Source organism: Parambassis ranga, chromosome 5 (assembly GCF_900634625.1).
Source record: "Parambassis ranga chromosome 5, fParRan2.1, whole genome shotgun sequence".
In the NCBI taxonomy this organism is placed as follows: domain Eukaryota; kingdom Metazoa; phylum Chordata; class Actinopteri; family Ambassidae; genus Parambassis; species Parambassis ranga.
Genome location: NC_041026.1, coordinates 31,789,153 through 31,812,926, shown reverse-complemented (window position 1 = coordinate 31,812,926; position 23,774 = coordinate 31,789,153). Strand labels below are relative to the sequence as shown.

Here is a 23,774-nt window from a genome sequence, read left to right as displayed (position 1 = left end):
ATTAATTGAAATTTGACTGTGACTTAATAGAATTAGAAAAGAAAAAATAACTACTATAAATCCATGTTTGTCACTATATCTGTTATTTAAAGTAAATCTGTGGGGCCTTGGCTGAAGCCCCTCCGTGTTCTTTTCTACACATCTGGCATAAGCTTCTGTAGTACAACATAGCTTTAGTGTGTTGTTACATTTTGAAAATAGTTTCAACTAGGGTTGGGCGGTATTAAGGTATACCGGCTGGGCACACAGGTAGCGACGGTATCATTTTAATACCGTCAATAAAAAAAAAAGTGCAATCCACTTACATAGAAGATAAGGATCAAATATTAAACATTTTATTTGATGCCTTGTGTGGTTGAAGCTTCAGTTTTACTTCAGTAGTATGTGTCATGTCCTGAACTGAACAATATGCAAATGCCCCGAACTGTGACAAACGGTTTAGATTATCATGGTTATTGTTATTATCCTAATATTTTTAAGTTCTGTAAAAATGTCTAAATATCACATAAGTTGAAATCATACTGAAATTAAAACATATCATAACATATTACAACATATTTTATGTATGTAAATTATACTGACAAGGCTCTACTATTCCATTATGGTAATGTTAATCAGCCCATGATTAATGGATGGACTTATATTAGCAGACAGAAGCCAACTAGTTGGCTAATTAACCTAAATAAAACTAACAAGCCAGCGCACTGACATCATGATTGAAAGGCATCGCACCTTTTTCATCTCCATCTGCACTGCGACCCACAAGCAGTCCGTCAGTAAAGTTTATGTGTAGGCCTGTCACGATAACAGATTTTGCTGGACGATTAATTGCCAAGAGAAATTACTGCGATAAGCGACAATATTGTCGTTTTGAGACCATGTTCAAATAATATAATGATAACGACATATAATGCAAGTACACACTTTCAAAGATCAATAAACTTCAATTTCTAAAGAACATTTAACACTGGAAAGGCCCCCAATCATCAAAATTACTATTATTATTGTTATTATTAATGATATTAATATTAATTACGGCCCGAGCACCGAATGGTGCAAGAGCCCTATTGAAACCCTTAGGATTATTATTTTTCATTTTTTTTTTCCTTCCCCCCCTAAGATCGCATTTTTGGGGGCCTTAACATGCCCAAAAACTCACCAAACTTGGTAGAAAAACAGGAAGTCCACCATTTAGATTTTTTTTGTAATTTGTGGCGATTTCTGACCCTGCTATAAAACTTTTCACGCCTCGCATACTTCATGCAATTGAGCTGAAATTCACTGTGTCCACTCAGGACACCATAGGGAATAGACGCATTCCAACACTCTTTCAAAAGTATGACCGTGTGGCGGGGGCGTGGCCTCAAAGTTGACCAGTCGCCATTACAAAGAAACTCGCTCTATTTTATGCAGTACTACCCATATACTTCATGCAATGTGGACAAAATCTTACAGTACTGCTGTGGACCCGAGTCTGAACAGATATATATGCTAATACGATGACATCGTCATAGCGCCCGAGCACCGAATGGTGCAAGAGCCCTATTGAAACCCTTAGGATTATTATTATTATTATGCTAATAGGATGATACGGTCATAGCGCCACCTACTGGTAGCAGGAAAGTTTGGTTGTAAACATGTGTTTGTTGTATATCTGTGGAAATGAGAGGAGGAGAGCATAGCACAGGAGAGTATAGGAGACGAGAGCATAGGAGAGAAGACTGCGATGACCCCGCGGATCGCAAGGTGCGCGAGGGCCCTCAATGCTGCTTGCAGCTTTAATGTTGATATTATTATTATGAGTAGTGGTAGGCCTATTACCACGGCTTATCTGAGCATAGTCAATGGAGTTAAGTCAAACCAACTAGTACGTCATGAGTGACAGAGCCAACTACACACACTCTACCTGCTGCTGGGAGTGGGCTCACCTGTACGCACATGTGTTTGTGTGCACACGTGTTGTGTGTATGCGCATCAGGCCGCTGCAGGCAGCTGCAGTGAATTTTAAAAACGCCACCATGTAGACAGAAACACATAAAAGAAACTGATAGCAGAGATGGCGCAAGAGGACTAAAGGGTGGCGCTGCTGCAAGTGCCGCCAGTAAGAAGACAGAGAACTTCACTCGAACACGGACTGTCTCTGATAGCAGGTTGTATACATAAGCATGTTTAGTGTTGCGGTGAATTGTGTCGAGGTGTTGAACCGGTGTTGTGCAGCTTCACAGCTCTCTGTGTTGCTGTAACCAGCGTCCAAGCCCGTGGAAAACCGTGGCAACGCAGACAGCGAGCTGACCGTGGTCTGCTCAGAACATCCCGTAAACGTTACACAACGAGTTAAAAAATAAGAACTACCTGTTGATTTCACACATTTTAAGACAGAAGCCGTGGGCCATATTAAATCTGACGGCCTGACTTTGCACACTTTATACGCCACGATGCACCGGAGTGACGCCTTTTGTCATCCAGCCTCTTTGGCAGCGAGAGAGAGAGAGAGAGAGGAAAACAAACAAGCGTGCAAATGTAATTTGCCAAAAAACCTATCAAGCCCATTAAAAGTTATCATGCAATTAATTGATTTATTGTTTATCGTGACAGGCCTATTTATGTGTTGACCTGCAGAATTCAGCTGTCTGCTCAGAAACCTTTGCGTTGATCAAAGATCTAGTATTACGGTGAGGTCTCTTAGGAGAGAGTGGGAAATCGGAATTCAAAAGTTACACATGCAACGGGAGACTTGGAGAACGGTAATTATGATTGTATAAAATTTTACTCCAGATGTATCATTACATCCTTACTAGCTGCATTTAATTTATGGAGAGCAATATTTTTTTTTATTTATATTTAAACATAATTGCTGTTCAGTCCTGATAACTATGCCAATAGCCCAGCTTTGTGTTTTGACTGATACCATTTTCTTTTGAAAATTCAAGCAGCTGTCACACTTGTTGGTTATAACATGTGTAAAATACCTCCATACAGTTGACTCTTTGAGGGGCTCTGGCGTGCGACCATTTTGGTGCAACCAAAAAATATCGCACCGGTGTGACCAGCTGTTAGAGGGGAAAGATTCTCCACAACTCTTAAAAGTCTCCCTGTGGTTTAACAACAGACACACATTAAGTCCATATCGTGATGATAACGAGCCGGTAATGTTTAGAGAGGTGGGCACGTACCTGCTCATAGCGTGAAAATGGACTGTACAACAGGTCTGACAGTATTGTTTGACCTGTGTGAAGGCTGATTAACAACTCTGGCTGCAGCAGTCCTGTAGTTAAAAATGTTAAATACATGTTAAAATACATGGTTAACTGATGAACCCCCATTTAATAAGTATTGTTATTTTCTGCTATAGTGGACCGTGGTCTGCCAGTATGATGTTTGCATAAAGTATACCAGCTAATGGAATGAAAAGGTTCTATCAACTGAAGCTCAGCTTTAGAAAGAGAGGAGACAGAGGAGAAACTAAGGCAGAGAAGAGAGGATGAAGAGAATACTGTACATTAGAAATAGGCCTATTTTATTTTAATAGGCCTGGCATAGTGTTCTTACACCATTCGGTGCTTGGGCCCTAATTAAAGCTGCAAGCAGCATTGCGGGCCCTCGCGTACCTTGCGATCTGCAGGGCCATCGCAGTTTCCTCTCCTATACTCTCCTGTCCTATACTCTTAGCTCCTCTCATTTCCACAGACGTAGAACAAAAACATGTTTAAAAGAGAAATTTTCTGCTGCCAGTTGTTGGCACTATGACCGTGTCATCATTAGCATATATATCTGTTCAGACTTGGGTCCATAGCAGTACTGTAAGATTTTGTCCACATTGCATGAATTATGTTGATGGTACTGCAGAAAATACAGTGTTTCTTTGTAATGGCGAATGGTCAACTTTGAGGCCACGCCCCCACCACACCGTAACTCTTTTGAAAGAGTTTTGGAATGCGTCTATCCCCTATGGTGTCCTGAGTGCACACAGTGAATTTCAGCTCATTTGGATAAAGTATGCGAGGCGTGAAAAGTTTTGTAAGAGGGTCACAAATCGCCAAAAATGACCGCAAAATTCAAGATGGCGGACTTCCTGTTGGGTTTGGAGGGTTCAAAAGACTTTTTTGTGCATCTTGAGGTGATACATATGTGTGCCAATTTTCACGATCCTGTGTCAAACCGGCCAGAGGGGCTACACGTTAGGGGGTGCTATAAAGCCATTTTCCCATGTGTGCCTGGCATAGTGTTCTTGCACCATTCGGTGCTTGGGCCCTAATTAAAGCTGCAAGCAGCATTGCGGGCCCTCGTGCACCTTGCGATCTGCGGGGCCATCCCAGTTTCCTGTTCTATGCTCTCCTGTCCTCTCATTTCCACAGATATACAACAAATACTTGTTTACAACCAAACTTTCCTGCTACCAGTAGGTGGCGCTATGACCGTATCATCCTATTAGCATATATATCTGTTCAGACTCGGGTCCATAGCAGTAAGATTTTGTCCACATTGCATAAGGTATATGGGTAGTACTGCATAAAATAGAGCGAGTTCCTTTGTAATGGCGAATGGTCAACTTTGAGGCCACGCCCCCGCCACACGGTAATACTTTTGAAAGATTCTTGGAATGCGTCTATTCAACATTTCAACATTTTTCAGGCGAATACATTTTTCTACCAAGTTTGTTTTTGGGCATGTTAAGGCTTCCCAAAATGCAATCTTGGGGGGGGGGGGGGGGGGGGGGGGGGAATGATAAATCCTAAGGGTTTCAATAGGGCTCTTGCACCATTCGGTGCTCGGGCCCTAATTAAAGCTGCAAGGGCGGCGCTCTGTCAAAGCCTCAATATTGTTGTATAGATGTGTTTAGGGTCAGACTCCGATCATACATGTGACATTTGGTACAGATCGGACAGAAACTATAGCGACTTCCTGTTTCTTTTCAAATGGTCAAACTTTGAGGGTCTCAAATGGCCAAAAATGGCCAAAAATTCAAAATGGAGGACTTCCTGTTGGGTTTGGAGGAGGGGCATGTTAAGGCCCCCAAAAATGTGATCAAAGGGGGAAATAATAATAATCCTAAGGGTTTCAATAGGGCTCTTGCACCATTCGGTGCTCGAGCCCTAATGATTTCTAAGGTTTCAATAGGGCTCTTGCACCATGTGGTGCTTGGGCCCCAACAAGAGTAACACAGAGGTCTCCTTTGCTAGTGACTTACATGTCCCTTCCCCTTGGATTTATTTCCAAAATGGCCCCTGTGGAGCGAAAAGACTATGGTGACCTGCTAGTAATTTGAGTCTGGTATTCATGGCCAGAGGACCGAACAAGGAAGAGAGTGGGGGCAGTGGGAACAAGATAAAGAAAGAGTTTCCTTTTTTGATGGAATGTACCTTCTTAGTTCACTGGCTGGTTCTTTTGGAAGAAATAGTAACTCCCTTTGTGAGTTAGGCAGACAAGTGAAGTGGCTATTTTTGTGAGGCAGTTGTCATCCCCAGGGGCACCAGTCCTGGGTTTGTTTTATACAAAATTGTAATTATTTGTGGTGCTGCTAATTTGGTTGGCTTACTGGTAGTAAACAAGTCAGTGACGTATGTGTAAGTACAATTTAATATATATGCATATATTTGTCCTTAGAATGACATTGCTGTGTGTGAACCAAGCACAGGAATTTGTAGTCGTGGGTGCTGATACCTCTAGCTGTACTTGTGTTTGGGTGGCTAAGTGAACAGGCAAGATGGAAAGGAATGGAGAAAGACAACTAGAGAGCAGAGGATGTGGGTCAGTGTTTCAACAACGTATGGTCACATGATGGAAAGGCCAGGCCTCTTGTTGGATAACTCACTCCTCCAGGCATCTGGGATGAAAGTGCCTCCTGTTGGTTATCTGTATTAATGCATTCTAATGGGACTGAAAGCAGTGATGTGAAGCCCATGGTTGTTTTTAGTCTTTGAATAGCCCCTTCTTCCTCCCCTCAATACTGGAAGCCTCTGTATGGATGAGAGACAGGCCTATTACACTGTTCATATGTAGTTATCTTTTTAGACACCATTGTCAACATGGTTAGCAAGTTTGGTTCCTTGGTAGGTGTGTGTAAGGATGGCCTTCTGTGTATTTTGCGTTTTATGTAATCATGAGAATGTTCTGTTCAAATGATGCAACTGTTATGGAACCCTGCTTATGATCACTTACTCTTTCTCTAATCAGTAACCTCATTGTGCCAGACAAAGTTACGAACAATAATATTGTACTATTTATGACCACCGCCTTGTACTTAAAAATTTTCTTTATAGCTTTTAAGTTTAACTTTGCCTAGTATAGCCTAACATTATGATATTTTATAGTAGGAAACTATAGGTGTAATTGAATCTCATTTTGAATCTACATTTTATACGTGCTGTTTTATCTTATTTATTTTACACTGCTTATTTTTATTTATTTCGCTATGGTGAGAGAGAAACACTATTTTCATTCCTCTGTATGTCATACATATAGTGAAACTGACAAAAAAGTCTTTAAAAATCTTTTAAATGACATTGCTTCTTACTTTAACTGTTTAACTGTATTTCCACACACTTCTTATAGTAAAAGTTTTCTGATTAAAATGTTTAACCTTATGCTCCTACTGATGTGAATTTATGAAGTTAAAACATTTGTAATACTACCTGTCTGCCACTGCCGCAGATACTGACAGTCTTGGTGTCCTTTGCCCTTTTTCCTCAGGTCCCCCATGACCGGGAGCCGTGGGCTACGGCTCAGCGGTACTTCAACTCTGGAGTGGTTGATTGCTGTAGTTGGATCCCTGTGAGTCCTCTTCTCACCCCGTGTCCTTGTTTACCTCCTCTCCCCTGTCCCCTGCCCCCTACCTCACCCCCACCCTCCCCCTCCCCCTCCCCACTTACCCCCTCCACCCCCATCCTGCCCCCCCCCCCCTCCTCCTTGGACGTCATGAGCATAGTAATTACGCTGGGAGTCACCACACCTGAAACGTCTTACTCAGATATGGCTGCTGGATCAGAGTAAGTAGGCAATGCGGTTATACTGGGAAGCTGCAGTCTCTTTATTTGGTGTCCTTAAACCTTTGGTTCATTTGGGTTTTGTTTATATATGGTGAAGTTCTACCTTAAATATAAATATTTGTTGAAATCAATATATGGATATATTGGGATTCACGCTGTTCAGACTCAGAAAAATCTGGATACATATACGGTCTGAATCCCGCTCTAGCCGGATTGATTTTCCCAGTGTGAATGGGGCCTGTTGTCCTCCAAACTGCTAGGTGGCCCGTCGTAAAATTCAGACCCCATTTAGGCCTCAGTAGGACAGGGTGGGCTCATGTATTGAGTGTGTGTTGTTGTTTTTTTTCGGTCCAAACGCGGTTTATTCCTTTGTGGTCATGACTCCAGGCAAAGTGTTTGTAGTTAGACTGATTTTTACACACAGCTTTTGTACGTGACCTTGATACAGTCCCTGTGAACCTACCTCTCATGTCCTCTCTGTTTAAGGAACTCTTAAGCTTTTTAAACGTCCTCCTCTTTTAAGGCTAAGATGAATTACTTTTATCTTTACTAGGATTTAGTTTTAGTTATAAGGGGAAGTTCTAAGGAAACATTATAATTCTGACAATTTTCTTAGAATTTCACTACTAAGGGAAACTGTTAGCACTCAGAATCTTTGTTAATACTTTAAGTCTTGGTTAGTATATTAGGAAATGCGGCCATGGGCAACCCAATTTAGAGAAGTTCACACTTCTCAGTTGGTGAGCCTGCTCGCATAACTAAGGCATTTGGATTGCAGTTGGGCTCTCTGTCATCCAGTCAAGTCCCTCTTTAATGTGCTCAGAACCAAGGAGGGTTAAATGCAAGAATGCCCCATCACCACTGAGATAATCACCTGACTAGATCTTAAATAAAGGGCAAAGGAGTTGCATAACATAATGGCGGTCACCAGGTAATTTCGGACTGTTGGTGCCATCTAGTGACGAATGTTTCTTCGTATTGCAGTTGTTTATATAGCAACTCTTACAATAACTGTGAATAGCAACTGTGTTATGTAAATGATTATTTAAATAATCATGTTTTATATTTTCCAGCCCTGAGTCAGTTGAAGCAAGCCCTGCAGTCAATGAGAAAAACTATAACCACAGCTGTGGGAGTGCACAGAGCCATGGGTATCAGAGACTACCCTATGCTGTGAGTTCATATAGCTCTTTCCTAATTATCTGTTCTAATTATAACATGGCTTATTGTAAAACATAAGTGTGATAAGATAAATTGTTCATAGTTGTGAATACATGGAAGCTAAAATAATATTAAGGTAGTCTTTCAAATTTCTTGTTTTTTTTATAGTAGAATAAAAGGTACATTTATAGACTAATAGTAATTGTAATTAAAATATCTGAATGACACTTCTGCGGTTAGTACTTTTTAATCATAGACTATTTCCATTATTAACAGCTTTACTGTGTCACATACCTGTTTTTTTGCCCTCATTTTCATTCATCTCCATTTTCCATTTCCCTTTTGCCTGAACACCCGTTGTTTGAAGATGCAACAGTCTTCCGTTGTGTGTTGTCAGGATCACAACTATGGTGCACCCCCTCCCCCTACCCCACCCGCCTCCCCTCTCTCCCAAACCATTATTCCCCGTTTGGATCTCAATGGCCTGGTACGCAGTTCCCACTACAATGAAACTAATGAGGACAACTCGGCCGACAGTGATAGTTCCTCAGAGGAAGATGAAGAAGCCGTAGCTAACTGGTGTCATTGCACCCTGACTCCAGGCAGCTTGCTCATTAAATGTGACAACTGCAGGTGAGAGACAGAAATCTCAAATCATCTAGGTCCGGCTTTAGTGATCAGAAAAGGAAGGGGCCATAAAGTTCTGCCACTGTTAAGACATTTGATTGTTATATTTTCTGGTTTTTAACCATGCATTTGGATCACACTTCAACATGCCCTTTACTACTGTCACATTTTACATCATGTGCTGATATGTTTTTCTGCAGGGTACTGGACAGGAGGAAAGGAGCAGAGAGCCAACACAGAAAAACTGAAAATATCTCTGGTATAGTTCAACCTTCAATCACCTTTTTAAATATTTGTTTTCTTCATGATATTACATTTTTTTCTCTGCTTGTTTTGCAGCTGGAGAGAGTAGTGCAACAGAGAGTGGTGATGAAGAGGTGTCACCCTCCACTATTTCCTATACTGCCACTCAGCACACACCCACCAGCATCAAACTCACTGTCAACAGAGTAAAAAAAAGCAAATCAAAAAAGAGGAAGAAGAGCACAGACAAAGCTCGTGGCACACCGAAGAGCAAGAAAGTTAAGGTGCGTGACTGAAGTGAATCAACATGGAGCTTTTATTTTTTGTAAGGAGGGAGAGGAGAGGATGCATGAACTCATTTTAATAGGCGCACGTAAAGGTACAAGATTTTTTTCTTTTTTTTCAGGCCTTCAGAGAAGGTTCTAGGAAGTCCATGAGGATGAAGGTAAGACAAAAAGGAAATCAATGTTCCACTCGGCTCTTTCAACCTCATGCTTCTTTTTCTCTTCAAAGACAAGCTCTCATTACCATGCTCAATTATTTACTTGGAGCAGAACTCAACCACAGAGGCCAGTGTGCTGGATGAGAACACAGCAGAAGGTTGGGAGAGCAAAATCCGCCAGTGGACAGACCAGTACGAAGAGGCTCTTGCCAACCAGTACAGCGCTGATGTCCAGACATTGCTCCAGCTTCACCGCACTGCTAGCGCCACAGTCTCAAAGGCAGAGAGCGGCACTACAACACCCCCTGCCACAGCACAAATCCATGCCTTAGTTGACCCAATGGACACTATTAATCGCACTGAACTGGCCTGTAATAACACAGTGCTGGGCTCACAGATGCAGGTTAGTCCTAATTCAGAATAACAGTAGCATTGCAAAGGACAAAATAGTAACCTATATTATGCTTCTGATAGCATATTATACAAAAGAAATCCTGTTTTTGCAGGAGTGTGCTCTCCTAATAGCAAGTAACAATTATGTTATCCTAACATGATAAATTATGTAAATTATGTATTATATATGTAGATGCCACTAAATCCTTTTTTGTTTTAATGTTTGTAGCTCCAGCTTGGCCGGGTAACACGGGTGCAGAAACACAGGAAGATCCTTAGAGCCGCAAAAAGCCTGGAGCCAGATGCACTCATTATTGAATATCGGGGAAAAGTCATGCTTAAACAACAGTTTGAAGTCAACGGACACTTCTTCAAAAAGTAAGAGGTCTTGTCACAGTACATTAGTTACTGAGCTACTCCTCAGCCAAAAAAGTCACACAGTCAGATATTGCCTTGACACTCCTTTGATTAAAGAACACAACAACATTTTTGATGAGCTAATGCAATGCAACGTTTTTTCTCTATTTAGAGCTGCAGAAATTGTTTGCCAAGATCTAGTAATGATAATAGAACACAGCAGTCTGATAAGAGCGCAGTTAGAGTCTGATATCTCACCATGACATTTCTGTTATATGGTGAGATAAACTGACTTTTTTTCTTTTTTTATTCAAACTTTAGTATATATACAATGTGGAAAAGGGGCCAAAGTGGCAGCACAACTTGACACTTAATTCAAAATAGGGGACACTGAGTTTAGGATACGATTCCAAGAGCCTTTTTGGTATGTCTTTTGTATGTCTACTTGAGGTACACATGGTTTAGGGGCTGCTTTGTCAACAAAAATCTAGGGGCCACTGTTGAGCCGGTGTATGTTGATGATTATTAACCAGATTTTACAATGTAGCAGCAAAGGTCTGGAAACACAAATATTTCTCCATACCCTAATTTCCCTTTTAATATTGGCATACAAATCTTATTAGACTTGCAGGCTCATTTTACAGGATTAGATGTACTATTTGTAAGAAATGCATCCACAAATCTAACAGCTTACTGTTTTGTTGCTTTAGCAGGGTTCTTGCAGGGTCTTAAAAGTCTTAAAACGACCAGATTTTCACCCAAAGGTCTTAAATTTAATCTGGTCAAATCTTAATTTGTATTTTTTTTAAATAAAGTGAGTAAAACACTGCAATCAGAAGCTGCTTGGATCGCTACCGTTGTTGGAACGTGGCACTACAAATCCGCAATAACTGCTGGTCAGTTTGCCGCCATGTTTGAGATGCCTGCGTTTTCAGTCACTTCGCCTTGTCGCAAAAACATGGGGAAGTGTGTTTTCATCGAGGCTTGGCTTGATAACATCGATTCTCGCCACTTGTTGCAAGCAATTCCTTGCAACCAGCAAGCTTGTTGTAAATCTTGCAAGAGGACCATCCATTTGGTTCCACTGAGACATCAAAATTAGAGGTGCTTCGGATTCTTGAAAGGTCTTAAAAAGGTCTTAAATTTAACTTACTAAAACCTGCAAGAACCCTGTTTAGTCATGTTTGCAGCACCACTACGACCAGACCATGTTATGCCAGTAGATGCTTTTGATAACTTTTGCTCTATAATGTTTTAAGAGCAAGCTCAAAAGATTTGTGTGTGTGTGGGCAGGTGTGTATCCTATGTGTCTGCATATTTCTGGGTGACTTTGTTGTTTACCATCCCTAGTAAGGTCTGTAATGATTTTGAGGCTTTTATTTTTAAAATCTACGTGTGAAAGTGTGAGTGTAGATGTGCATGTTCCTCTATGGTTGTGTATGCGTGTGTGTCTGTCTATGCCTCTGTATGCATCAATACAGTGTAGTTAAATTAGTTTTAAATGAGCTCAATTCATTGTTAATGTGGGCGGCCATCTTAGATAATGTAATCGGAGAAGGCTTGTGGTCAGTTCAGCACCTGTGGTGGTTACCGTGGAAACGGCTCCCTCAGCCCTTCCCCTCTCTGCAGGACAGCGCTCACGTCAAAGCTGCGGAACTAGTACCACAACGAAATTTTGTCCAGAAGAAGCAGAATAATAAGAAGTATGAGCAGTAACAATAGTGGAACAACAATTGGCCCACTAAAGTAACGATTAATTCCTCTGTTGGTGCTGTCCATAAAATAACTTTTAGGGATATTTTGAGTGTGCCGATCCTCAAACTCAGAGCTGTGCATCTATTTCTGTCTGTACTTATGGGAAACAATTAGCTCCTGGAACCACTTCTTAGATCCAGTTAGCATCTGTCAGGTCAGATTAGCTTCTGTTATTTCCTATTAGAAATCAGAAGTCTGATGACTTCATGCAATGATTACTGAGCTGTCTATTTAAAAATCTGTGTGAATGTTTATCTGATTGTGTGTTTGTGGTGCTTATGTGTGTTAAAACTTTCTTAAATTATTCATGTTTCACGTTGGATTATATGTTTTGGTAGTAGGCTAGAAAAGCCCTGCTCTTCAAGATTTGCTGAACACTGGAGTCAAAGAGAGGAGGAAATGGAGCGCTGTGCTTAGTGACTTAAAACCCTCACTTCTAGTAGGAGAGGATTACACTTAATTGTGATAGCACAGAATGATATGAAATGATAGAAACAAAGTTGTAATTGCCATATTTGGAATAAGGCCAAAGCTTTACTTTAGTATGCGTGCAAAGCATTGCATGTATGGCACATATATTAATTATTTCTTGCATTCATACCACTGATGCTAAGGCCCTTAAAATGATGTCTAATGTTTACTGAGCTAGTTCACAGTTGAGGCATAAGAGGTGGCCTTTTTCATTGCTGCAATGTCTATATGCTTGAAAACTTTATTTCAGATAAGTAGCTTTTTTTAAGGCTACACAACGGTTTCTACCCTGCTATTCCCAATCATTTGAGCTCTCTTTGCATTGTGTGTGTGACAATGAAAATTCACATTTAATTGATTTTGGATCAAGGTCAATCAATATTGATCAGCATTTTTCTTTCTGACTGCAGTTCTCTCAGGAAGATAATGGTTCATCACCATCCATCCAAGTTTGAATAATATAATGTATAATAATTCACATTCACACATTTAACATAATTTTAGCAGTTGCAACACGCTCTTTAGTTGTGTTTGATGCAGGCCAATTATTTGACCCTTCTGAAATGGAGCGGAATCATCTCAGCGAGGCTGTTCAGTTCGGTTCAATTTAATTGTACATGTAGCATAAAAGAAATGTCTACTGACACTTCACCGAAAACCTAGAGCCAGACCCCTGAGCATATAGGTGATTAGGTTCTGCTTGCTCTTTCATTTAAGAAATGAGAGGCTACTCGGTGTGTAAGTTGTTAAAAAAACTTAGTACACATAAACATTGTAAACCCTGCAGTAAATATCCAATAAGCTCTTACCTATTGCTTTGGTTAAATCCAGGTTTTTCTGGCCTGCAATGTACATCTAGGGTATTTTGACCTGAGGCAGTTGTGATTCCAGTGTCATGTCTCGTCCTGTATCATCTCTGTGCTGCACTTTGTTCATATTTTTCAGACCCTACCCTTTTGTGCTGTTCTACTCAAAATTTAACAATGTAGAGATGTGTGTTGATGCGAGGACCTTTGGAAATGATGCCCGATTCATTAGGAGGTCCTGTACACCCAATGCTGAGGTTAGCTTTGTTTTTTTTTTCAGCCAATTCTGTCTTACTAATTTTGTCTACTAATTAAAACAACAAATGCCAACCCCCCAGGTCCGACATATGATTGCTGAAGGCATGATCCATCTGTGTATTTACGCTGTCAGTCAAATCGCAAAGGATGCTGAGGTCACTATTGGATTTGACTACGAGTTCACTAGCTGGTTAGTCCTGCTTTTCTACACTTCTGCTTTCCCAATGTCTTTGGATGGAAGCTGATAATTTATGGATTTATAACTGTTATATTGCACAGACATGTTAAAGTTCTGTCTACTTCCTGGTTGCTTTTCCATTCATGAACTGTTATAGACAGACAATGTGGTTCCACCTCTACACAATTTACAAAAGTGAGGCCAAAATATCTTCTTACAGGTCTCGCCAAGTTGGAAAACACTTTGCCCAGTAGAGGTCAAGGCAGGAATCTGTTTGTGTTAAATTTATGTTTTTAGACAAAACATGATCTTTACATAACCCCCCACTATGCTTTTAATGCCTATTCTTTAGCAGTAGTTTTAAAGCCAATCTCCAGCTGCAGGTAAAAACAAAACAACCAGTGGTGTCAAGGGATTCAAACCCAGAACTCCTGACAGAAGTTGATGAAGATTCTCAGTCATCCAGGTCATATTCGTTGAGAAGATTGAAGCAAGGTCATTAAAGCTGTTTTTGTGGTTTTCATGAGTGCCCAGTCGGGACAGGAAACCCACACACACTGACCAGTACTTGGAATTTCATTCCCACCACTGGAACGTACAGTGCATCCAGAAAGTATTCACAGCGCTTCACTTTTTCCACATTTTGTCACGTTACAGCCTCATTCCAAATTGTGTTAAATGAATCTCTTACCTCAAAATTCTACACACAATATCCCATTAGGACAATGTGGAAAAAGTTTTTTTTTTTTTTTTTTTTTACATTTTTTGAATTTATCAAAAATAGAACTGTAGAACTGTTCACCTTCACCTCAAAGAAAAAGGACACTCCTTGGACAACAATGTTAGACAGAGAGGACATATGGTTTGAAAAAGGAGTCAAGGAATCTGTAACCATGCAGAGAAAGAAATGACATGCTGCTGTGCAAATAAGATAAATAACATAATTTAGTTTGTTGTAATAAAAGAACAAGGTATAGACCTGTGCTATAGGCAAGATAACCATAAATGCCTTCTGTCATGATCTGGCGCTATCTAGAAAATAAAATTAAATAAAACTGTCCATCTCTATACTGTCAAACTGCTATAAAATTGCAGCAGAATATTGTAGTTGAGAACTAGCCCACAGGAATTTTAACTTGTTGTTTTCCATCCATTTGGTTTTAATCCCAGTATAATCTTCCCATTTTCCCCTAACCACCAGTAATTACAAAGTGGACTGTGCCTGTCATAAGGGCAACCAGAACTGCCCTGTCCAGAAGCACAACCTGAGTCCCATGGAGAACTTGCTGAGTCCACCCTGCCTGCCACAACACTCCTTGGTTGGTGCTGAAACCCGCCGGAGAAAAGCTCGTAGGAAAGAGTTGGAAGGCTGGCTGGCTAGTGACAATAATCATACCCTGGACCAGCAGCAGGTGACGAAAGATCTGCAGGGGACCAGTGACACAGAGGTGTGCTTGTGTGTATGTGTATGTGTAAAATTAGTGTCTAAAATCTAAAATAATGGCATTATAATCATTGGATAAACATGGGTCACAAGTGTTCTTTTCCATTGCTGGTGCTATGATATGAACCCCATCTCCATTTGCTGTTAGGGTGTAAAGACCATTTCAAGGACTATAACAAAAATTGGTTACCATCAATATTTACCAACACTGGTTTTAAGTGTTAACAGTTTTCCTCACATGCTACCTCTCTTTGCAATTAGGAGAGACTGCAAGATGAAGTTAAGGTGGAACAGGGAGAGGAAGGAGAGGTGGATGACAATGGGATTGTAATTTCCACTAAAAGAGTATGTCATTTTATCTTTTTTTAGTATCTATTCCAAAAATCTTTCCAGGCAATAATGATTTTTGTCTCTGCCCACTCGTATAGACTTTTAACACCCTGGAACGGAAAAAGAGGCGAGTCGGAGAAATGGAAATAAAGGAGGATGGTGTGGAAACTGATGATGGGACAGGACACCTTGCTGCGAATACCCCCATAGCTCACAACGCTGGTGTAGGGATCAGCACACGACGCACCACTTATGTTATGGTCAGTGACAGAAAATGTGTTTTTTTTATGTGTGTCAGAGTTGCACTCATTTAATGTGTGATATCCATACATTCATACAGGAATCTCCACCTGGTGAGGCGAAGACCTCATTACCCAACCTGCCTGCACCATCTGCTCCTCCAAAACCTGCACGCCCTTCCAAGGCTCGGCCCAAAAGTCGAATATCTCGCTACCGGTCAAGCTCATTGCGTGCGCGGCGGCAGCGCCAAGCTCTTGCTCAGCAGGCAGCAGCCGCTGCAGTTACATCAGTGGCAGCAACGCCCGTATCAGCTGATCAGAGTGCTACTCTGGATGAGGAGGGATCTCAAGGCCCATATGGTGCTGAATCTGTCCATGGGGAAAGCAGCCTTGTAGGTAATCTCCTAGATGGAGATGGCCTAAACTGCATAAGCAGAGGCAACCTGCGCTACCCCAAGACCAAGAAGGTTAGACTCTATAGAAAGGTTTTTACAAGGTTGCTAAGTGAAGCTCAACTGAATTACCTTCTTTACATGCTCTAAAATTGTTCTTACTTTTTAACTGTTTTTTTTATTCTTAGTACCTGGTGACAGAGTGGTTGAATGACAAAATCCCTGCAGGCGATAAGATCCTACAAGAGGTGCTTGTTGAACGTCCACTGCGAATAACCACTGACCCCACAGTGCTGGCCACCACCCTCAACATGCTTCCGGGCCTCTCCCACTCATCGCTTATCTGTACCACACCCAGACACTACGTCCGCTTTGGGTCTCCGTTCAATCCTGAGAGACGCCGGCCTCGTCCACTCCAGATGGATGGTACTTATGGCTGCTACAAAAAGGCATGTTTTTTTTTGCCTTAAATTCAATGTTATGTTTCATTTGTATTTATTTGAGTGCTTTAGGATGCTCTATGAAGTTGAATAATCTTATGCTTATTGAGCCCTGCTTTTATTCTATCATTGCTGTTGTGTTGATGCAGAGATGGATCAAACAGGTGGAGGACGAGTGCTGCTCAGCCAGTGTGGAGGATGGCACAGAGTCCACCTCCTCCCAGCAAAGTACTAGTAGCAGATCCACCCCCAACCCCCTGTCCAGTGGTATGTACATTCCAGACATATTTATTGCTTTACTTACAGTGCCTACAAAAAGTATTCCCCATTGGATGTTCATCCAGCAGTCTCAAAGTTATTCAACCCACTGAACCCACTAGAATTTCTCATAAGAACACACATTTGCAAATCAGGTGTGGTCTGAAGTACAAGTCAAGAGATTTGTCCAAACCCTTAACATGACTGCAAAAGACCTGCACAAGACTTGGTGACAGCACTGAGGTTTCAGTTTTTACAGCAAGGCGCCTACTAAATTCTGAGGGGCACCGTGAAAAAGAAAAGCACAAGGAACATTCCCATTCCCATCCATTATCTGGCGCTGCTTTGTCCTGCAGGCGAGAGGCGGGATACATCCTGGACAGGTCACCAGTCCATCACAGGGCAACATACGCATACAAACAACCATTCACACGCACACTCACACTTACAGGCAATTTAGAGTGACCAATTAACCTAACAAGCACGTCTTCAGAATGTGGGAGGAAGCTGGAGTACCTGGAAAAAACCCATGCTGGCACAGGGAGAAACTCCAGGTGCTCTATTGATAGTAAAGATGCTTGATGTGAAGGGGTTGAATAATTTTGAGACTGCAGTGGCCATTAAAAGTGACATTTTGTGTTTTGTGTTTGTAGAAACCAAATATATTAATTGTGTTGTTAATTTTGATTGCAGTTGTAAATTAGGGATAGTGGATGCAAGAAATATTCTTATTAGTAGTATTTTTTCAGTAGTATTTTTCTACATTACTTGTTTTGAAAATTGCAGAACTTAATGCACCATTTAAAAAGCGCCATTCAAAGTACGTGCTGGAGACAACACCATCACCTTCGGACCTACTTCACCCACTGTCACCGATCACACCGCCACTGCCAGAGGAGTCCCTCCACCCACTTCTCCACACTCCCTGTGGCTCCCTTTCCCTGCTGCCAAATGGCCTCCCCTACTCACCCATGCCCTCACTGCCTGCCAGTCGCTGCAATACACCGCTGCAGTTTGAAGTAAGAGTACAGTAACACAGACCAGATTTAAAAAATTCTAGCTTCATACACAACCATATTAGAAGAAGATTTCTAATAGCCTTGGTGTTTCACTCTAGAACATATCATCTCCAGAGGCATCGCCTGCGCATCGACCACAGTCCATCTCTCCGGAGGTACAGTCCTATCTTTCTGCCTTTCTAATTTCTAACAGTGTTGGGAAGATTACTTTACAAATGTAATTGGTTACAATTACAAGTGTAACTATTTCAATTACTTTATGAAAGTAATGTAACTAATTACATTTGATTACATTTTAATTACTTTTCTTTTGAAAAAAATTTTGAATGAATGCTCTCAACTGTTCCATATTGACATTTTAAAACCTTGCAGCAGTAGCCTTAACTTAGCCAACATTAACACAATAATAAAATCAATCACAATACTGAATTTCAGTGTCTCTTTTTACTGAAGTGAGGGGTCAGTAGATGAACCAGACAGGCTAGCACATACACACACCCACACACACAGTGGGCTATTGTGCTATATCTTGATCAATAAACAAACTTAAAACTAAAACACCAGGTGTAGTGTTAACAAATAAACATAACCTTATATATCTGAATGTAAACTTTCACAGCAGTCCATGTACTTGGCAAATGCAACCAGATCAGTGCTTATACTCTTGAAGGCAGTTGTGAAAAAGAATGTTAGTGTTGGCCCGACAGCATCCTGTGATACGCTGAGTCCTGCTGATATCCTTGCTTGTTTCAGAGCAGGTTCAGGAGTCTTTTGGGAAGTGCTGGCTGATCCATCTTTCCTCTCATCAGGCAGACTGGATGTGCTCAACAGGACCCTTGGGTGTTTCCTCTAAAAAAGTGGATTGAAATGAGGATTAGATCATTATAATTATTATACTTTTTCTTCTACAAAAAACAGATAAAACCATGGAATACAGATAATTAAAATGTGTTGCAAGCACCTACTGCTTAATAAGGTAACCCAGCTAGCTGATGTCGATAAAACACACCTTCAATAATCATCTCAATTAACTGATGAAGATTACACCACTAGGTGAAGCTAGCGATTAACATTTAACATCTAATGGTTAGGCTAAATCTTTTTGATTTTATCACATACTCTGTTTACGTAGCAGTCCAGCTGCTCCATGACTTTCAGAAACAAAGTGGGTTGACACAGTAATGGCACAGACGAGGCTGTGGTTAGCAAGCTAGCTACTACCTAGCTATACCCCCTCCCCTCCCCTATACAAAACTCTACCGACTTTAAATCATGTTATGTGTTCAACACAACGCAGGAGACGACACACGGAATGCTGGCTCTGCTCACATTTTATTTAGCCTAATGTGAGTACCTTTAGTACTATGCTGATTTACAGCTGTATAGATGTCGATATGGATGGATACATACCCTTAGATGCATCTTCAAGTTAGACTGTTTAGATGTCGACGGCATCTTAACTGCTGGCAAATACGCCTTGCACTGCACAATAATGTGGCCTTTATCTGCGGTTTGGGTCAAATGTCTTCTGAACCTCCAACACATGAACGCACTCTTCATAACCATTGTTCCTGTCTGACGAATCGCGCTAGCAGCATCAAGGCAGCAGGTGACGACAGACTAGATGAGAACCAATCAGAACGCTGCCGGTATGCAGTTTAGACAGAGGATGCGGTGTGAAAAAATATTCAATCATTCAAGCTTTTGTCAAAGTTGTTCAAATCAAATGTAATTAAAATTGTAACACTTGAAATTTCCAAAAGAAACTGTAATTTAATTACATACTTTTCTCCAGTATTGTAACTAATTACAAATACGTTTATTTTGTATCTAAATTACGTAATGGCGTTACATGTAATTCGTTACTCCCCAACACTGATTGCTAACTCTAAAAGCTATTCCTGCTGACTACCCAGAATAGGGTATTTTCTATAGGAGTACGGAGGGTTAAAACGTAGTGCTAGGCAGTATACCGATTCGCACCGAAAACCATTTTTTATTTGTGTTATGAATTACATTTTTTATATACCGGCAACACTGGATTAAATAGCCAAAAAATGTTCTCAGTTACACTCAGTTTGGTGGTAAATTGTTTCACAGGGGATGTTTTTTATTGCTGCACACGCATGGAACAGAGCTGCAGCAGTTATTTGTGGAGTTGTTGGTGAAAATGGACAGGGGAAGTTCTGAACCAGATATCTGTGTAGAACTCATATGGCTTCAAAACCTTCAAAACCTGTGTGTGTGTGTGCATGAGTTCTGCACACATGTTTCTCGTGAAGAATGAAAAGTCCTAAACAGGTTTTGTTCCTGTTGTTTCCACCTCGGGAACATAAACAGATTATTCTGTCCTCATGGAGCATGCAACAAGCTTAAGTCACATGACTCCGCCTCCTTCATCTAGTCCGCGTTCACTCAGGATGAAACCGCGAGTCAAGCTGACATTAAGTGTAACTTAACTACGGACCCCCCCCCCCCCCCCCCCCCCCAATTATGTGTAATTATTTTTTTAAAACAATAAAAATTGCTCATTAATCAGAATTGAGGAAAAAAGCCTCAAGTAATCATGATACTACTTGATATTAAGTATAACCAAGAGCCCTACTGTGCTACACATAATACTAATGTGGAACTGTTTTTTGTGTTTGTTTTTTGTACAATGTACAAACTAATGACCGTGAAATAGGGTAATCACTCTACTGCAGTAATTCTTCTCACAATCAATACAGTTAACACGTCATGCATGGGGGATTAAAAAAAAACCTCAAATACCAGAAACCTTTATAATAATATGAAAATACGTGATATATTTTGTTGTCATACCGCCCAGCACTAGTATAACTACCCTTCCTTTCTTCCTTTGTCCTTCCATTTGTTTCTTCCCTTTCTTCTCCCACTTTTAGCCATGTCTTCAGACAGACTTTGATGCCTTTCGCCCTCAGTTTCCAGACCTGTCACTCTCCTCCAGCTTGGAGAGCCCTGTGGCTGTAATGTCGGATGACTTTTCCCTTTCTGGCGGCCAAGATTCCCAAGGCCCATTGTCCATAGGGGCCTGTTCCCTTAACCCAGCGTCATGCCCTTCCTCTGACCTCAACCCTCAAAACAAGGAGCAGGCCTTCAGGACAGAGTTCAACCTCATATACACCTGCTCACCTCTGAACGCAAACCTGGGAAACCCTGTGACTGCCAACCGGCACCTCTCCCAGTCCGAGGGAGGCTTCTCGCCCTCACAGTCCTTCCGCAGTTCCATAAGCAGCCAAGGGCTGGTGGGAGATGGGGGACCGGGCTCCATGTCACCCTATGGCGAGCCCCAATATGTGGGAAGATACCCAGATAGTGTCACACCTCCTTACACCAGCAACCCACCACAAAAAAAGAAGGCAAGTTGTTCACATTCTAATAATAAGAAAAGTATTGTCAGGCATTTCATCTGTTACTCTCCAGCTTGAGTGTAATATGCAAACTGAACTGTTTTTCTGCATCAGGTTTAAAATTCAAACACAACAGGCATTTGCAAGAATCATATCAAACTGCAGTATATGTATATCTGAAATGATTTTCAACTCTGTAGAATCCCAACCCCCACCCCCACCCTCCCTTCCCCTCCCTCCCTTTCGTTGCTCCTTGACTCTCTTTGCCAAGTCTCTCTTCCACCTTTCTTCCAAGGTAGAGGGCCAACCAGCATACCATTAGTCTGCTGACAGGAAAGCCAGATTACCAGGCTATAACAGTAAGAAGTGAATACGAGCCAGTACAAAATATGGTGAATATTCTCCCTACAACTACATCTTTAGGAGTGTGCATGTAAATAACTGTTTCTTGCATCTGTATACAATGCCAACCCCATGCTCAAACAACTCTGCCCTTGCCCTTCCAATAAATTCATAATGAATTATGACCAAATTTATCAGACACAAGTTTTTTTTTTTTCTTGGATCATTTTAGAAAAAGTCATTAAATTGTTTAGTCCATTGTTCCAAGTGTTTCATCCATTGCCAACACCAGAGGCCTATGGTTTATGTGTTCTGGTCGGGATGAACCTCATCTGTCCTTCTTTTCATCTCGTCCTTGGCTCTTTTAAAACTGCCTAGTGGTTTATCCAGTTCCGCTGCAACATTAAACCAACATAAAATAGGTTATGCAAGGTTAGTCAGCTTATTTGCTTACCAGCAACAACGTTGAAGCCTATTGGTGATGCTGACAACATTTGTCGCCGTTTACATCAGTTGATCTGACGTGTGTTGATATTAGCAGAGCCTGTCCTGTATCTATTTTCGAGCAAACAGTGTGAAATGGGGAAGTCAAGCCAAGATGACCCGTCATTTAAAGACAGACCTGAGCTGCATTTTTCAGTGTGTGCAAGAAAACTATAATTCTAACCTGGAACAGCATTATTGCCATCATATCACAGTTTATCCACCAGTCGCCAGCAGCTGATTTGAAGCCTTTTATTTAGTTGTTCTGTGATGCTATACGAACCAGGGCAAATGCAAACTTAACCTCAGCTACGAGCACAAATATTGCACCCCCTCACCAGTGCCACTAGCACCACAATGGCTGCAGCAGACCAATTGTTACATCCTCCACCTCGTTACCTGAGGTGGCAAGGACAAAAGCAAAGTTATTTTTAGACAGTTTATACTTCACAAGAAACGTGTGTGTAGAACTTCCTATACAGCCCTCCCACTGCAGGTTTTGAAGACGTTTCAGTGCTAATGACAGAAATGCGAACATGTTTGAAACGGATGAGGAAAAAGATTTGTGGCTACTATTTGGGCTTTCACGGTTTTCCTTGTTTGCCCAAATATCTGTTTTCCTGAAAGAGGGACAATAACAAGCCAATAATCTTGGGTGCATCCCTTACACGACTAACACACTCTAGTGTGTCAGAATTCAAATCGCTTATTGTCATATGCACAGTAAGGAAACAGGTGTGCCTGTACAATCAAATTATTTCTTTGCTGTCCACACTGAATGCCATGAAAGATTAACATATATTAAAAATAGAATAATTTACCAAGATAGGCAATTATGAGGCACCCCCCAGGTTAGGTTGACCCTTGTGTGAGACCAGAGCAGAGCTAGCACTATCATCTGATGGAATATACACTGCAGTAACCAGGAGGAGGACAAAAACTCCTGTGGAGTGTCTTCATTTACTTCGTGTCCAATGACAGTCTTGGTGTTGGTACACCAGATGTTGTTACACATAACCCCTCTCCTTTGCTTCTACCAGTCCCTAGTCCTGTCATGCCAGTGTACTGTGAGGCCTGCTAGCTCACTAGTCGTATCTGGAATAAGTGAGTAACGCCAGGTGTTTGTGATGAGCAGAATGCAACAGTCTCCCACGAGCTTATCTGTTGCTATACATAGCTTCAGTTCACCCAGCTTGTTGGCAAGATTTAGCTTGTGTGGCTGTTGTTGAAACCTCATCAGCATTCCTTACTTTTACTTCCTGTCCCTGTGCTGCCTCCTCGCGAGGAAAGTTATCCATGGAGAGCCCGGGCTCCAAGTTATTTCCGTGGGGATGTCATGTGAGCAAACAAACTCTGCCATGACAGGGCGCTCACAGATATCTATATGTTGTTGGTCCTGATGATACTTGCCCAGCAAAATGTCATCAGGACACAGTTTGTTTAATGCAACTTTAAGCACATCACTGTTTATTATGAAAGGTTGAGCAAGCACAGCAAATACAAATACATCTAATGTGCCAGCATGTCATTCAGGAGTCAATGTTGATTCAAAATTCAAAATACACATAAATTCGATTGACTGTTTAAAAATATTAACCCAAGTGTCTACAAGTTTTCCATACTCATAGGGTAAAATAACAGGCTCTCCACATGCTACAGATATTTTACAGGTATTTTTTACAGCCTCTACAAAATGCAAAATTTGCAGCCTGCTCTGCAAATGAACTGTAGAAAGCCTTTATACATCAGGCAAAAGCTTGCTGAATTTTTGTCACATCA

The 23,774-nt window shown here is 41.2% G+C and overlaps 1 protein-coding gene across 11 annotated transcripts in view; it reads left to right on the top strand.

The window, feature by feature from the left end:
- The window catches only part of setd5 (SET domain containing 5), a 37,390-nt gene that overhangs the window by 7,995 nt on the left and 5,621 nt on the right, over window positions 1-23,774 (top strand). For 2 of the 11 annotated variants that reach the window (XM_028407262.1, XM_028407259.1), the window contains exons 2-21: window positions 6,691-6,771; window positions 8,060-8,159; window positions 8,515-8,780; window positions 8,975-9,033; window positions 9,114-9,301; window positions 9,424-9,462; window positions 9,572-9,862; window positions 10,082-10,230; window positions 13,381-13,498; window positions 13,580-13,689; window positions 14,879-15,125; window positions 15,383-15,466; window positions 15,550-15,711; window positions 15,792-16,157; window positions 16,271-16,531; window positions 16,672-16,789; window positions 17,567-17,799; window positions 17,898-17,954; window positions 20,703-21,179; window positions 21,470-21,562. In XM_028407262.1, coding sequence (XP_028263063.1) covers window positions 6,698-6,771; window positions 8,060-8,159; window positions 8,515-8,780; window positions 8,975-9,033; window positions 9,114-9,301; window positions 9,424-9,462; window positions 9,572-9,862; window positions 10,082-10,230; window positions 13,381-13,498; window positions 13,580-13,689; window positions 14,879-15,125; window positions 15,383-15,466; window positions 15,550-15,711; window positions 15,792-16,157; window positions 16,271-16,531; window positions 16,672-16,789; window positions 17,567-17,799; window positions 17,898-17,954; window positions 20,703-21,179; window positions 21,470-21,562 — 3,492 coding nt within the window. In that variant the 5' untranslated portion in view covers window positions 6,691-6,697. Of the gene's footprint in view, window positions 1-6,690; window positions 6,987-8,059; window positions 8,160-8,514; window positions 8,781-8,974; window positions 9,034-9,113; window positions 9,302-9,423; window positions 9,463-9,571; window positions 9,863-10,081; window positions 10,231-13,380; window positions 13,499-13,579; window positions 13,690-14,878; window positions 15,126-15,382; window positions 15,467-15,549; window positions 15,712-15,791; window positions 16,158-16,270; window positions 16,532-16,671; window positions 16,790-17,566; window positions 17,800-17,897; window positions 17,955-20,702; window positions 21,180-21,469; window positions 21,563-23,774 lie in introns of all 11 variants that reach the window. The other 9 variants (XM_028407268.1, XM_028407267.1, XM_028407265.1 and 6 more) reach the window with 8 other exon arrangements.